Below are 17,529 nucleotides of genomic sequence, written 5' to 3'. Positions count from 1 at the left end.
ACTTTATTCCTTCTACTGTACTAACCCTGTAACATGCACAAAATCCTGAAAAAATTCTCAAACCACAAGAAAATTTATGGTTTTCTTTGAGGGTGTCACTGTGCGACACCCTCTTACATTGAATTTTCCCAATCGTTTTTCCATGAAAATAAGATATAAGACAGATTTTAAAAAAATCTGTCAACACTTAAATGTCTTGAATGGTATATAGAGCCAACTCCCTCCTTTGTGACGATTTACATTCACCTAATATGTAATTAAATTGCAATAATATAGTTGGGAGAATTAAGGAATCGATCAGATCAGTTTTTCCCAATTTTTATCATTATTAATGGTCTGTTTTCACTCAAACTTTCAGATTATCTTTAATTGTACATCTAACATTAAAGTCACTACCTTAGCACCATTTTCTCTCATCTGAACAAAGTTACCAAGTCCCTTTAATCATCACATCGAAATCGTTATTTCCATGAAACAGTTAAACCTGTAGTAGAAGTGTGATATAAAATACATGTATGAATGTATCTAAAAGCAGTTACATTGAGGCCTTTATATCTCCCTTTTCAAAACACAAAGATATAATACAAAATAATACAACATTAGTACTAGTAAAAATAATGATGATGATGACAATAATAATAACAATCACCCCCACACACACACACACACACACACGCACACACATGCTCCACTTGTTCTCATACGTTACTACTGTTTACGTATACGTGTATTTGTATAATATATTTGTCTTTCTCCAGTATGTCAGTCTATATGACTCACTCTAATTCTGTCTCTCTTTCTGAATGAAATCTCGATTCTCTGTTTCTTTTCTATTCCACCAAAATGTGTGACGTTCCCTCTGCCGCCTATACAGTTCCTCTCTCTTTCTCTCTCTCTCTCTCTCTGTCTCTCTGTCTCTCTCTCTGTCTCTCTCTATCTCTTTCTCTCTATCCTCTCTCAATGGCCCCTTCGTGTTTGTTTATCGTCTCGTTTGCTTTTGAAACTGTGCGACCTACCGTATCACAACCAACAATGATTTGACAAAAACGCAATAATATTTCACATTTGTGTGCTTTTCCGATATGCAGAATTGAATATTTTATGGTACGCGATGGTACGGTTGCAAAGGTATTAAACGCTAATTCAACAAGTACCGACATAATAGAAGGCCTTTTTACTATTCGTGCGCGAGATAAATTATTCTGTATGATCCGTTTGGAGTAGCATGCATTAGGTGAAGCTGAGAAATTACTACTATTCCATTAGAGTACCGACTAGAGTACCGGCACCATAGAACAGTACATCAATACATCTGTCAGCTAAACGATGGGCGGGATGACTATGGTATACATGTATATCTTAATATTCTACGGTATGGCTTTCATTCACAGAGGGACACCTGTACAAGGTGAGATTAACACGCATAATTTATGTAGGCATCATTCTGCTCTGTGTTACGTTCAGTGTGTCTGTATAGACAGATAAATATATTAAGAGAGAAAGTGAGACTGAAAGAGAGAGAGAGAGAGAGAGAGAGAGAGAGAAAGAGAGAGAGAGAGAGAGAGAGAGAGAGAGAGAGAGATTCGGGGGGGGGGGGGAGGGTGCTGTTGAGAAGGAGAGTATGATTCATTGAAATATGATTTTGCAATACCAACATTCTGGCATTATTATGGCAACAAATACCATGTATTAAACACACACCCCAAGGTGGCAGAGACGATTTGTTGCTAGGTCGGACAAGTTCTTTGAGCAATATTTGTCAAAATACAATGATAGTATAGATTGTGAGCTGAAATGAAGGGGGGGGGGGATTGGACACAGCCGGGCAAACTATAGCCCCTTTTAATAAACTCGTACAGAAAATATACATCATTGCACTGCAGCAATGGGCCTACTTAATGACAACCTTGTACATAATTATTTTCTACGGCAACGCCATTTAAAGGGCTCACCTTTCAATATCATGCTTCATTTCCCTCTCGTATACATTATCAAGTAGATTTTAAACCCTTAAACCTCCTCTAAAGTGTTGGGAGCACCAATAATTTCACGTAAATTGTATCAGGCAGTCATATAAAACACATTTCTGAAAGGATTTTCAAAACAAATGTGTTTGAAGTCGAATATTGATAAAAGAATACAAAAAAAAAAAAAAAAAAAAAAAATCTGCGTACAACAGAAAACCCAAATTACGTATTCTTTTATCAATATTTGTCTTCAAACATATTTTGGGGTAAAATCTTTGTACAAGTGTTTCTAAATGACATCCTCTTTCAAATTATGATACAATTTAATTGAAATTTTGCCATTAAATTTGTTGGCAAATTTGGGGATGCCAACACTGTCTTTTGAGGGGCTTTTATTAATTAATTAATGCAAACAAATAACAACTCACCACTGTTCTCTCCAACACATAATAGTCTTGTTAAAGTCAAAGAGAACATAATACAAAACCTTCCCATTTAAAGCTTATCTGCCGTAGTTTATAGGAGGGATTAGACTGCCCTGCAAGGTCACTGGACAGGTGGTTATCTCATCAACTCAGCCCTCAGTTAACATAAGAAAAGGAGGATCATGGGGGACCAATGGTCACCGATTAGTCATTGTTTGTTATATAGAGGGCGCAAGTAGCTACAAGTAGTGCAGTGGGCCTTTAAGTTCTTCTAATAAGGGAAGCCTTGTTTGCAAGAACGAATGTTTGATAAAAGTTTTCAATTTTCAAAACGAAAATGAAAGCTATTTCAATCGTGGAAAGCAGTAAGTTGCAAGGAAACAGGTCGCTTATCTTATTTGCTAGCCATTGCCCTTTTATAGCTTTTTTTCCCTTTATTCACTACTGTGAGACAGAGAAAATAAGTTTCATGATCTTCATTAACTCTAATAAGGCCGGGAGGGGGGCATTATGCCCCCCTCCACGATTTTTCTGATTGCTCGAGAACGCATATGGATGGCGCCCCGCCGCTCGCTGACTTTTTTTTTTCGAGTCTTGCGCAACTTTTAAAAGAATTTTTTTGAAAATCGGACCTACGGTTACAAGGTCACGCGACCTTTCGTCTTTGCATGTCAGCCCGAAAATCGCTCATTTTCGTGATTTGTGTACAAAACATATGGAAAAGTAATTTTTCCTAAAAACAGATCAAACATGGGTTATTGGGTCTTGTTTAAAGTTTAGGTGGTTGTTTTGGGAGTCAAAATAGTTAAATTGTAGTAAGAAATGAAATAAAACAACAAAAACAATGAAATACATAAGTTAAAAAAACAATGAAATACATAAGAAAATATCAAAACAAAGGATAACATAAGGAATAAGCTGGCTTTTCCGAAATTTGTTGTCGTATTATTATTCAGAATGGTCTAATGAATATATGTAGTGAAAAAGAATGCTTAAATATGAATAATATATGATTTATAGGTACAAATGTGATTTGTATGACTTTATTTGCATAAATTACCATAAATATGCAAATGAGTGAATTTTTCAAAAAATTGAAATTATCATATTATTCTATACACTTCACTTGCCATGTGTGCAAATTTTCGTGGCGATCGGCCGCTTTGCAGCTGAGATCTTAAGGGGAGCCATAATGCCCCCCCCCGGCCCTACTAAGACCTCAAATAGCCCGGCCTTTTTAGGGTTAAGACGTGATCACAGTCACAAACATTTAATACATTAAATCAACCAAATAGCACCAGCTTTATCGATTATGATTTTAATGAATAAATACATTGACACTTGGTTAGAGAGTTTACATGTTGAAGGGAGAGTTGCGAGCAAGTGCAAGCCCTGAACAAAAGAACCATCTCATTAACCAAGTACCAGTAATTAATGACTATCATCAATTCATTCCTATGTCGCTTGTTTGTTCTACAGGCACGACAACCTATCGTCTTGTGGATGGTACGTATGAATCTGAAGGTCGAGTTGAAGTGATATCAACCGGCTTCCCTTTAGCTTCAATTTGTGACAGCCTTTGGGGAATCGAAGATGCGACTGTCATCTGTAAATATCTGAATTATACTGGAGCTGATCTAGCATTACTATCGGGATACTTTGGTGACGCTGGGAATGCATCTGCTTATGATGAGTTGACTTGTACAGGGTTAGAGGACCATCTTCTTCAATGTAGCTACAGTGATGTGGGTTCTGAATGCCCACATTCTGGGAAAGGTGCAGGTGTTACATGTACAGCACAAGGTATGAAACACCATGGTTCAAATTTAAAATACATCTATATAAAGCACGTTTTTATTGAAACCTCTCTCTTATACAGAATAAGTCAGAAAAAATGTCCCAATTTTAAAAGTTGTACTGTTTGAAGTATGAATATTTAATCATGGGTTTCATGATATGTCTTGATAGAGTTATCCTCCCAGTACATTTAGGTACCATTTTCATTTGAATCTCTACATGCATGACTTAACATCAGACAATCTTTACAAGTCTGTCAGATCTCACTTGCGCCAAGTTGCTGTGAGGAATAAAATAGTGTTTTGAACAAAGACAGCCAGACAGACATAAAAACACCAAAAAAAAAAAAAGGACACAAACACACACGCACACGCAAGAAAACACACGCACAGGCAACGCACACGCCCATACATGATCGTTCCATTCCCGATAAGGCCCACCAAACTGTTACTTTTTGTCGGAAATTCTTCTTCTCGTACGAAAAGTTGAGTGGCCGCTGTCCTTGGTGCGTATTGGCAGATGTTGTGCTGCATGATGATGATGATGATATAGATATAGATTAAGATGATGGCAATGATGATGATGATGACATGATGTAGGTAGTGAATGTGTACTAAAGGGAAACATTGTCAGGGTTATGCCACTTAAACATTCAGCGATCTTGATAAAAATATATGCTTAATCAGAAAAGGGGAAATTATGACACAATTGTCACCATGTGTGTTGTGTGTGTGTGTGTGTGTGTGCGTGTGTTTGCATTAGTTTGTGTCTGTGTGTGTGTGTGTCTGTCTGTCTGACTGTCTTTGTTCAATGTACTGTTTATTCCTCACCCAGTAACTTGTGAGATCTGGCAGTCTTGTAAAGATTGTCTGATGTTCAGTCATGCATGCAGAGGTTCAAATGAAAATGGTACCTCGATGTACTGGGAGAATAACTCTATCAAGACATATCAAAACCCATGATTAGATATTCATACTTCAAACAATTCAACTTTTAAAAAGTGGGACATTTTTTCTGACTCACTCTGTAGAGGCCTAGCTTAAGAACTCGTAATCGTGCTGCATTGCTGGGATATTATAAAGCTTTGATTATAGAGGTCGAAAGACAGTACTAAATAAAGCTTTATTCTTTGGATCTGCTTCATAGTTTCATGGATGAAGAAGTTCTTCTTAACTCTTAAACAATTGAATAATTCATTAAAATACATAATGTAATTGATTTTTTAAACCTAGGTTATTGATCTCGTGCGGTCTTCAATCAGAAATTGGGCTCTCTGAATATTTCATAGCACACTTCATCCATCATATTGATTTAGTTTAGAGATAAAATGGTATTTTTCAAAACTGCCATTCATCTGTGAGCGATATGCAATATCATTTGATATTTCTGCAGGAAGCCTTCGTATAGCTAATGGGTCTGGACCTGGAGAGGGTCGTGTTGAGATTCTGGGAGAATCTGGAGACTGGGGTACAATATGTGATGATGGATGGGATAAGACCGATGCAGGAGTAGCATGTAGACAGCTAGGATACCCAGATGCTTTAGAAGCCATAGTCAACGTAGGTTATCCCAACACACAGCCGATCTTTGGTCCTGGCTCTGGTCCTATTCTTCTTGATGACCTCAGTTGTGTTGGAGACGAGAGACATTTAAGAGATTGCCGGGTCACAAAAGGATGGGGTGTCCATGACTGTACACATGGCGAGGATGCCGGAGTAGTATGCGATACAAAACGTGAGTTGAGCTTAACAATATAGTATTGAATATACAGACACACTGAACGTAACACAGAGCAGAATGATGCTAATCTTATATATATTTTTAGAAATTATAATACAAATTCAATTTTGGACTCGATTGGAATTTTATTGCCTATAAACGTCATTTGCTTTTGTAGGATATCATTAGTAATATTTAACAGAAATTACGAAAAGTAAAGAATCTTTATGGGCCAATCAGATTTACGTAACGAAAATGATTTCTATATCATAATCAAAATGAAATGAAATGAAATTAATGAAATACTTATCCATCTGTGAATTATTGGGAAACATTTCTAAAATATCAAACTACGCAATTTCTTGAAAATGCAGGCGTACAGAGCTGGCTTTTCTTAATTGCTCTAATTTCCTTTTACGTATGTAAACTGATATTAGAAAAACGAAGAAATATCTATATCGACCCTTTTTGACTTACATCAAACAGTTTGGAGAAAAAAAAATCACGTTTTATTTACTTAACTACAAAAAATACGAGTAGCTATCATCATGTTTCTTTAGTTGTATAATCAAAGTTTCATGTATTACCTTGTCTCTCTTCTGTCTTCTATTTGAAGTCTTTCTACCAATTATATCATTCGCTTTGCAGTGATTCGATTGGAAGATGGAGAATACTCTAATCAAGGTCGAGTTGAGGTGTATCACGGTGGGACATGGGGAAGCATTTGTTCTTCACTCAGTTGGAATATTAATGCTGCTCATGTTGCGTGTAAAGAACTTGGGTTTCCATTGGGAGCATTGGAAGCCATATCATTAGACCATGGACCTACTATAGTCGGAGAGGATAGGCGAGTCTTACTGGACGAGGTGAACTGTTTTGGTAACGAGTCTCGCGTTGGAGATTGTCAGTCTTTAGGTTGGGCTAAGGTTCAAAGCTGTACCTCACATCCACATCATAATCAAGTTCAACGCGCTGCAGGTGTCATCTGTAATGGTAAGTATCATGAAGCAACATGTGTAAATGAATTAATAGTATTTATGATAAATATTAATTACTCTGTAGGATGATATAAGCTAACATGTATGAAAGAAAACATATGAACCGACAAAAGTCAGAATTTACCCGAGTATTGTACCCCATTCACTCTTGATAAGTGAATATTGAGATTGGATTATTTAAACTTTGATTTAATTCCTCCTATTCCATGTGGAAATTTATAGAGATATCGACTGCTTCGAGAAGCCAGCTGCCGAGGGGTCATGGCAAGATGTGCAATTTCTCGAGAGCCTATAGAACAGCTAGACCTCGAATATTAAAGCAGTCGAATATTAAAGCAGTCTTTTATATGCCGAATAATAACAATAATAATAATAATAATAATAATAATAATAATAATAATAATAATAATAATAATAATAATAATATCATGTCTTGTTTACCCAGGGTAGCCGCATCAGTATTCATACTGTTCTCCCTGATATAGAGCCCTGCAATCATATTATTACCCCGGCTTTAACCGAGTTACCATTAAAAGGTGCTCAGGCATTCAAGGAATTTCTTCCTATCGGGTACCCATTTACCTCACTTTGGTGGAGTATGTCAAAATGTAGATTAATGTCTTGCCAAAGGACGGTACTCGAACCGGGAACCATGCGACCCAAAGTCCGGTGACGTATCCACTAGACCACGACACCTACCAAAAATTCTTACCTTATCCTTTTATTGAGTAAAGACTGGTTAAAACATCACGGAAAATCTGAGAAACTGTTTATCTTTGCTGGAAAAATGACTGAAAGTTTCAACCATTTGGGAATCGCAGGCAAAAAGCACTGTATGGGGTCCGCGCTCGCACAAAGACAATTTTAACACGTGAACCAATGGGGATCTGAGCACAATTGATTAATGCAGCCTGTTAATACCCGGGGCAACTGGCATCTTTAAAAAGACTATTGATCGGTAGACGGGTATGAGGGCACTTTTCAAAGGACTATTGACTGGTAGGCGGGTATTGAGGGGAATGGCTAAAATCACGACTGCAATTTCGACAAATTAGATGGGTAGATTTTCAAAGAGAGGTATATAATATAATAACAAATAAAATATATCTCTGCAATTTTCCTGGTAAAGGTACAGTCCTAAAGCAAGACACATCGGATTTCTTCGACCTGCCATTGTCTAATGGTGACAACACCCTGCTGATATTGATTAAAGCATTAATCAGGGTATGCGCTATTCTCACTTTATGTATGCTTCAAGTAGTAGTTGTTTTTATCGTGGTTTATGTGTCTAATTATTGTGTAGATCCAGCAAACGTCGTTAGACTTCTGAGTGGATCTAGCAGCTATGAAGGTGTGGTTCAATTCCGATTTAGATCTGAACCTGGTTTAATATGTGATCCTGATTGGAGTGATAAAGAAGCAAATGTGACCTGTCGACAGCTAGGATACCAGTATGGACGAAGTGAAAAGGCAGTTTCACTTGGACCATTATCTGGAACCATTTTAAACCTGGACTGTCGCTGTAACGGAACTGAACAACACCTGGGAGATTGTCACTTGTCTCAGTTCCTCGCCGAAGAATGCGACCCAATAAACCACATAGCTCAAGTCAAATGTGGACCTCCAAAAGGTAAGAAATAACACTTTGAAATCCAATAATTTTAATATTGATTGTGACTTCATCTCGTAGCTCGAAGCAGTTTGCAGGTCATCAAAAAGTCATCCTAGTTATTTAGTAAACGGTTGTGGAATCTGGCATGTAATAATATCCTCTCACTGGATTCTTTACAGAGTTCGATCTTCGCTTGGAGGGGAGCGTCTACACTGAACAAGGCAGAGTGGAAGTGTATTTTGATAATGAATGGAGCTCCATCACCGATAATTACTTCACTTATTATGAGCGAGATACAGCATGTCAACAGCTAGGGTATGAAGGTGCACTTCATCTCTACAATACGTATAGCTTATTTGAGAGAGGAACAGGCAGAATTGTCATCGATGATTTAGAGTGCTACTCATTTCAGTACAAGATAACTGACTGTAGTATTACTTTCACCGGTAATACCTCAGCAAACACTCATGATGATGAACTTGAAGTCGTCTGTGTTCCGCATGGTAGGTCATCCCTGTTAGTATGGAAACATGATTGCTTAACACATATGGGTCATCACGCCGAATTTCGCAACGGAGGAGGGGGGGGGGGGGGGGGGGGGTAAGAGGACATTTTTTTTGTTGGTCTCAAACAGTTCGCAGCAACGTCTGAGCCAGCCGCTGAATAAGCGGGGGGGGGGGGGGGGGGTACGAGCACTTTTTTTATGTGTCCAAAATTTGAAAATATGGCCGATCGATCTTTCGTTTCGTTGAGGGGGGGAGGGGGTGAGGTAGGCTTTTTTTTAGGTCACATATTACCACTATTTTTTAAAAAATATTTGTTTATTAAAAAAGAAAGAAAAAAAATAGGGGGGGGGGGTAACCCCAACCCCCCCCCCCCCGCGTACGCGCCTGAATGTATTTCATAATTATTTAACAGAGTAATACACCCATTTTAAACGTCAGCTCTACATAATCTTCACAGAAAAAAGTACATGTAAGCATCAGCAATCTATACTTCTAAATTTCTTGTCATCAACCATAAATACCAAGGAAGAGACTACTCTGAGACAATTCATATTATATTGCTTTTCCAAGTAGTCTGAGTGGCGAAACATTAGGTACATTATACAAATAATGCACTGCAGTGAGGGCATTAGTAAGAATTACCAACACAAGGTACCTTTGGAACAGTCTAACACGCCCTAGGCGAACAAAATGCTGTGTATTATTTGTTTTTATAAAATTGTGGCGTGGATCCTTGTTATTTGATAAATAGCCCTCATCTCAAAGTCCGTACATTACTAATTCTAGGTCTACATCTATATATGACTGATCTCGATCTAACTTAGATAACTAATGCGTTTTAAATTTCGCGGCAGCCATTTTCGCGAGTAAAAGTAAAACGATAAATCTCAAAGGTTTCGATCGCAAAACATGATCGCCAATGACCGGTTATTACCCAAATTTAATACGCGTTAGGCAAAAATAAAGGCCTGGCCACGTGTACGCTAGCTTTCAACCAATCATTTGATTAGGATCTACGTCATCATCTTATAAATACTGTTATTATTGTGTTATTTTCCACTAGTCTGAGTGAGAATCAGTAGGTACATAAACTGTTATTATTGTGTTATTTTCCACTAGTCTGAGTGAGAATCAGTAGGTATATATACTGTTATTATTGTGTTATTTTCCACTATTCTCAGTGATGAATCATAAGGTACATATACTGTTATTATAATGTTATTTTCCACTAGTCTCATTGGCGAATCATTAGGTACATATACTGTTATTATTGTATTATTTTATTTCCACTAGTCTCAGTGGCGAATCACCCTATCAGATTGATCAATGAGAAAGGTCAGATTAACATGGAGTATGGCAGAGTGGAGATTTTCCATGACGGTATCTGGGGATCAGTATGTGTTAATTACTTTAGGGATGCTGAGGTGAGTTGTTCTTTTGTGTTCCGAACAGTACCGTGCAGAAGCGGCCCTCCCGGGGGCTATTTTTTTTTCCCAAACAGGTTTGTCAATGCTAATATTTCCGGTCATCTGATTGGCTGATATGTTAGGTCATTAGCAATGACGTAACCGTTAGGGTGAGTGATAGGGTTATAGAAATCATGCAGATTCACCTTCATCAACCCATCGTTGGCTCAATCGGTAAGGTCAGCGTAATACAATCTCAGAGTTGTGGGTTCAAGTCTCAGTTTATTCAGTTTTTTTGCCTTTATAAATAGTGAGGCAAAGCAATAACAAATCAAAGTCTAATTCTCGCTACCCCAAATAGCGATTCTGCCGAGATCCGGGGAAAATCCTGAAAACGCGCATTGCATTATGGGATAGCTTTTCGACATTACAGCTTCCTGTGCAGGCGCGCGATAGCGCAAACGTAAAACGCCGTCGCCACACAACGTGTATGCACCGAATATGTCGTCTGCTCGGTCTTGTTTTCTTTTCGCAAATATTTCAACGTTTATTTGAACATTTCATTCGTTGTTTTTTGCGTCTTTTGACATCAGTGACGATGGTTTTCTTTTGTGAGGCTGCACAGTGCTGGGCTCATGATTCCAAGCGTAAGAACCCTGAAAAATGGGGGTGGATGAAGGCCGTGACTTGGGATGGGACTCTATACCGGAAGTTGTAGTGACGACCCGAGAGAGTGAAAATTACCTCGTCTCGCGAATTTCGAGATTTTCGTACCTATTTAGGGTAGCGAGAATTGTTTGTGACCTCTTTCCATGCTGCTAATGACGTAGAACACTCGGCACTTGACAAACACAAGGTACGATAATACGCCAACGGCGGACTGTACTATACTGGAAGAAGAAGAAGAAGAAAGAAGAAGAACATATCAGCCATTGAGAAGAACGGAAATATAAGAAATTCCAAACCTGTTTGGGAATAAAAATTTCGGGGGGGGGGGGGAGGGGGGGGGGGGGCACAGTGCCCCCACTTTTTCAACCACTCTAAAAATGTGCCTCTTTTACTTTTATAAGTGTCCCTATTAATTTGTAAAAGTGCCCCTTCCCATTTTCCTTCGACAAGTTCCTATTTTCCTTTGCAAAAAGTGTCCATTTTCCTTTCTCATAAGGAATCTCTATTAAGTGCCTCTTGTTAGGTACGAGAAGTGCCTCATTTCTCTTTTGATAAGTGCCCCCTTCACCTCTGATAATGGTCCTATTTAAATCTGAGAGGTGCCTCTTTTACTTTGACAAGTGCCCCTTTTCCAATGTAAGAAGTGCCCCTTCCCCTTTTAATATCTACTCCATTTTAACTCGGATCAGCTCGGATCGGATATATTTTCACATGTGTCCTTTTCCTTTCTAATAAGTGCCCCTTTTCCTAATGATAAGTGCCCCATTTAAAAAAGAGCGCCTTCCCCTTCTCATAAGTGCCCCTTCTCTGGTAAATGACCCTTTCCAGGTACGAGAAGTTACTCCTTTTCACTTCAGATAGGTGCCCATCTCACCTCCGATAAATGCCCCTTTAAAATCTGATCGGTGCCCATTTTCTTTTAACTAATGTCCATTTTTCCTTTATTACAAGTGTCCCTTTTTCATTCACATAAGTGTCCCTTGTCATATCTGGTCATTGCCCCTTTTCAGGTGCGATAAGTGCCTCTTTTCACCTCTGATAATTTCTCTTTTAACAATGTATAATAATATCTTATAAATGACCCTATCAAAATCTGATGAGGGCCTCTTTTCCGTCGACATTCGTCATTTCCTATTCTCATGACTGACTTTTTTCATCCCTGGTGAGTGCTTCTCTTTGAAGGTGTAAAAAGTGCCCCATTTTTACCTCTGATAATTACTCTTTGTACTTTGGAACACGTTTCTTTTCTTTCCTGATAAGTGTCCCGTTTTCCTCTCATCATTAAACGCGCACTAGCTAATTTCAAGCGACTAAGAGCAATTTCCCCCATCTATAGATGATGTACTTATGTTACTTATCAAAGGTCTGTTTAGTCTTCCGGTATAAAAATGTGCTTATAACCCCATTAGGATTGGGTTTTTTACTTTTTTATAAGATGTAATTTTTCGCACTGCGACCTCACACATCTTAAGTTTTTCCTCGCTCGCTCGCAAACAGTTTTTTAGACAATCAAACCAAACTGCAAAGCATGATGCTTAAGCAATATCTTGTATGGTGTACAAAGTTAAACAAATGTTGAAATCATCCCTGATAATAATGTAGGGGTATATACCAATGTCTAAAAAAATTGTATATTTTCGCTTTGAGATTTTCCTTTGTAGGTGCCCTTTTTCGAGAACGTGCCCTTTTTTCTTGGTGCCCCCCCCCCACTTTGGAAGTCACTCGGTTGCCCCTGGTACTGTGGTAAAATACCATGGCTAAATTTCAAAATATTTCTGATTGCTTCGTTTCAAAGTTCGTCAGTTTTTCATTCATTTATTTAATTGTAGTTGCTTTTATTACAGGGTAGCATTGCCAGTTACAAAACTGTTTTCCACATTGGTCATGTTGGCTTCGACAACAATATGATTAAAGATTGAAATCGAATACAAATCAAAAGCTAAGTTCTATGTGAATGTACCAAATAATCGTTTAAGGCAAACTAAGAATAAAATATCAATAATGAAGGCGGATTCAAGACTTTCATTGAAAATTACAAAAAGCAAAAATAAACAAATATTTCATTGTACAATGTTAAATCATATCTATCATCGATAATCTGCTGAATTCACCGGGGGGAGGGGGTTTACACACAAGAATAAAGGAAGTCGCCCTAAATAGTTAGCTTCGACTGTCTAATAACGTTTTCCTCTTATCTCACGGTTAGGATGAGGAAAAAAACACTGACTGATTTTAAGAATTGTCATATATTTCACTTGCGTCATTATGCAGAGAAAAAGAAGCGAATCTATTATACAACAATTCGGGTCAGAACATGTATTTTCAATGTGATTCTTATTCATACATATTGCGATGTCATGGCTATTTCGGTATCGTGGTAAAATATTTGGATAGATATATAAGAACTATCTAATTTAACTCCAGAAATTGCGTTCTTGTTCCATCTTATTCCAGTACATGTATCATTAATTTTAATCAGTCTATTTTACGTTCCTGATTAATGCGGCCTTTTTCAATGTACTAAAGAAAACCCTTTATCTGAATCATTCCAGTCACGATATACAGGGGTGGGTGCATTCTAGTTTCTACACAATATTGGATCTTTCTGAACTCGATTATCATCTTTGATTAAAATTCGATTACAATTTTATTGCCATTCAATGAATTGATGTTGGCTTTTTCTTCCATACTAATCCACAGTTAATCTGCAGAGAACTTGGATATAATGATGTCACATATGCAAGAAGTCTCATTCTAGGATCGTACTCCATCCCTGATCCAAGCTGGGTTTGGTTTCGTTTGGAATCGTGTGATAATTTGTTTATTAGCATGCGGAATAAACAACATCTCTTTGAATGCCGATTTACATCATGGGGTAAAATTGATGTATGTTACAACAATCGTCTCATTGGAGTTCAGTGTATTGACAGCATACCCATTGTTACAGGTAACAATGGACGTCACGTCATCCCTCACAGTTGAAATGATTGTACTCTTTTTATTTCATTCTCACCCATCGCCCCGAGTCTCTCTCTATCTTTCTATTTTAGCTCTATATCAAATTATGTAATTGAATTGAATCTATTCACCACTTTTATAAAAACATACAAAGTCAAATAAAACAATAAAATATTTCTGGCAAACATAGATAATCCAAATAAAATGGAAAATACACTAAATCAACTTCCTGTCTTGTCTCCAAATACATTCCTTAATTTACATGTGTAACTTTCTCCTCTTTTCTTCTCCGCATTTGTTATTTTCGTGTAATATATTGATAGCATTTTGAAACTTTTATATATTGTCTACCTTTGTCTATTTTTAATGAAAGTATTGAATATAATAAATCGATCTGAACTGAACAATCTAAAATATTCAGTACTTGTATAATTTGTATTTATACCAGGATACTAGGCCTATATTTTAATCAAATTCATTTCAACCTTCTTTATTGCTTCCAGATTTAATTTTATCTTTTGACATACCTTAATTTTGACCTTTGACCAACCTACTCCGAAATCACACTTAGGCTTTATTTTGATACCATGTGCCTTCATATAAATTTCATTAAAATTCTTCTAACATTACTAAAGTTATGGAACGAAAACCGAATTTGTTACGACGGAATAAGGTCAAACGGAAGGACGGTAGCGTTATTTCCCCCTCCGACTTCGTCGGCGAGGAAAAAAAATAATTGTAATGGCGCTCATTATTTCATCATTTTTTGTATGTCCGAATTTGTTCGCTCTCTTTGCAGTACCTACATTTTCGAATTCGAATGGGGGGATTCCGACACAGGTATCTGCAAGGGCTGGACTGAATCGGTGGGAAGTCTTTTTGATAGCTGTTGCTTTCATCTTACCTTTGGTCTGTGTGATTGGCTGTTGTTATCATCGGCATCGATCTAAATCAACAAATACACCTAACAACGTAAACTACACATCTACAAACAATGGATCTGTGTCGGTAATTGTGACGTCACTACCACCTCCTTATGTCCCTTCTTCACCATCTCCTATGGAATTACCACCAAGCTATGATTCAGTAATCCAACCAACAAATCAAACCGATCAACCGACTGATGACAACGTTACCCGTCCAGAAGACGTGACTACCAGTGATGCTAATAGTAGCATTCATTCATCGCTAACACCCACCAATGTCTCGAACGTTGGTGATCACTCAGATGCAAGGCCTACTAATCTAACAGAGGACAATAACACTGGTGATGTTGACAATCATTCAGAAGCCATCACCCCAAAGAACACTCATAATGTTGATGACGTTACCTTAGCGTCAAATGATGCTCATGTGTAACATACCTGGCGCTGTAAAAAGTGTTTATCGTCCCTTTCTCTGAAATAAGTAGCTAAGCTGACATTTAGATGACGTCCATCCTCTGCTCCTGCAATTTATTTTCACTGCATTATTACCATACAATGAGCTAACAACAAATTATACAAAGAAAAAGGAAAAAAGTGCCATGTTGAAGAAAGTAGGAGTGAATTACAGTGAAGCTTCTTTATTGGCTGTTTTAGGACACGTGAGTGAACCCGGTCTTGCTGGATGGAAGGTTTCCCTAATAATCATTGATGTAGTGATACCAATGTGTCTTATAATTACATTGTTCTTTGGGTCACATTTGTACGTTTAGTTAGTCTAGTTATAGATGCAGCCACATTGGTGCGGAAACTTGCAGGTAGGATATGAACATGGGCTTAATACCGAAGGTCCATTCTTGTATGAACAGAGACAAGCCATGGTGAAAGTGTCCCTGGTCTGATTAATCACCGATACAACCGCAGCTAATGCAGCTACTACAAAGTAGTGCCTTGGTGTAACTGGTCAGATTTGCGTTGCAATGTTCTTTTAAAACAATCATTGCAGTTAATTCAATTTCAATTTTAATTTTAAAAAACAACATCACAAATCAATTATAAACATTTACAACAAATGTAGAAATGCATATTGGAAACAGAGGGGTCCACTAAAAAGCAATGATTGTACAAGTGTGAACACCTCAAATGATAGTTCGTAACTACAAAAAGAACTACAAAATAGGCACAAAAGGGGGATGCCAATATAGACCAAAACGGGACAAGACAGTACTTTACATGACAAAGATGGAAGAACATGGTCATAATACAAAAAGTAGAAAATGCAAAAAAAAAAAGAAGTGAGAGATCGGGAGGACAGAAAATAATACAAAATGATGAGCTGCATGTGGGGTAGAGAAGAAGATAAGAAAAGTGAAATGCGCATAAGAAAGGAGATAAACATGAGAAGGCACAATATAATATATCAAATTACAGTTTGAGTCAGCGAGTAGACAATGAACTTGTATTCAACAAAAACAACAACAACATATACTTCAAAAAGGTTTAAATGATTGTAATGAAAAGAATTTCTTTTTTTTCCTTAAAAGTATTAATCGATAGAGCATTTTTATTTCATTACTTAAAGAATTCCAAAACTTTGGACCTTAGTGTATAGTTCTTGCGAAGTTTTAAAAATGCACAGTAAATTATATTACTAGACTTGTTTTATATCGCAGAAATAATACTTGTAGGCTATATATAAATAATTAATATTTAAATCATTTTGAAATATTGATAACCCATCTTTTTTATTGAAAGACTGTGATGCCAAAGACCCATACAAATAATATGAGGTCGAAATCGCAGTTGATGAAATACACCTTAACTAGTATGAGATTATTGATTAACGAGAAGATTTTTCTTCCTTTAGTTTTTAGAGAAATAAAATGAAAATGACTGAAATTGTGTATTTGAAAGTGTTAATTGTTTGAGTGCAGTACTTTTTAATTCAATAGTAAAAAATGTCAGTGTCACAGTAATGAGGAAGAAAGAAGAGAGAGAGAGGGAGAGAGAGAAAGAGAGAGAGAGAGAGAGAGAGAGAGAGAGAGAGTGGGAATAGTGGGGGAGAGAACTAGTCAAACAAGAGGGAGAAAGATAAAGAAAATTGTCATAGACGATATTCCGTAAAAATTCGTCTTTTGTGTTAAACATATTTATAATAATAATAATAATATAAATAATAATAATTCCGCTTACATAGCGTTCAATACAATGTCTCCAAGCGCTTTACAGATAATTATACTATAGGTCTTTTAAACTGCTTGCATTTGGTGATTTTATTCATCGAATGATCGAAGACTAATAAAGGGTGAAGAGTGATGGAACAAAAAGATGCTAAAAAGGATGGAGTAAAGAAAGTGGAAGGGACGAGTGAGAGGGACTGAGAGAGAGAGAGAGAAAGAGAAAGAAAGAGAGAGAGAGAGCGAGAGAGAGAGAGCGAGAGAGAGGGAGAGGGAGAGAGAGAGAGAAAGAGAAAGAAAGAGAGAGAGAGAGAGCGAGAGAGAGAGCGAGAGAGAGAGGGAGAGAGAGAGAGAGAAACAAACAGAATGATG

General features: G+C 37.3%; 1 protein-coding gene across 1 annotated transcript; it reads left to right on the top strand.

Moving 5' to 3' along the window:
* The first annotated feature begins 1,001 nt into the window (after positions 1–1,001).
* Positions 1,002–16,054, top strand: LOC115929755 (deleted in malignant brain tumors 1 protein-like). The gene is made up of 9 exons (XM_030999707.1): positions 1,002–1,408; positions 3,872–4,195; positions 5,582–5,923; positions 6,557–6,901; positions 8,210–8,536; positions 8,698–9,021; positions 10,318–10,448; positions 13,800–14,046; positions 14,857–16,054. Exons 1-9 carry the CDS (start codon positions 1,327–1,329, stop codon positions 15,414–15,416), a joined length of 2,682 nt encoding a protein of 893 aa, XP_030855567.1. The 5' UTR covers positions 1,002–1,326; the 3' UTR covers positions 15,417–16,054.
* The last annotated feature ends 1,475 nt before the right edge of the window (positions 16,055–17,529 follow it).

Source organism: Strongylocentrotus purpuratus, unplaced genomic scaffold (genome assembly GCF_000002235.5).
Source record: "Strongylocentrotus purpuratus isolate Spur 01 unplaced genomic scaffold, Spur_5.0 spur5_scaffold_5, whole genome shotgun sequence".
Lineage (NCBI taxonomy): Eukaryota > Metazoa > Echinodermata > Echinoidea > Camarodonta > Strongylocentrotidae > Strongylocentrotus > Strongylocentrotus purpuratus.
This window is presented reverse-complemented; position numbering and strand designations above follow the sequence as displayed.

Bases quoted from the DNA above. Each gene is read 5' to 3' on its own strand.
- LOC115929755 (XM_030999707.1), top strand. From the start codon at position 1,327: ATGGGCGGGATGACTATGGTATACATGTATATCTTAATATTCTACGGT. The intron at 1,409-3,871 runs GTGAGATTAACA...TTTGTTCTACAG, and splicing joins CAGAGGGACACCTGTACAAG to GCACGACAACCTATCGTCTT. The intron at 6,902-8,209 runs GTAAGTATCATG...ATTATTGTGTAG, and splicing joins TGCAGGTGTCATCTGTAATG to ATCCAGCAAACGTCGTTAGA.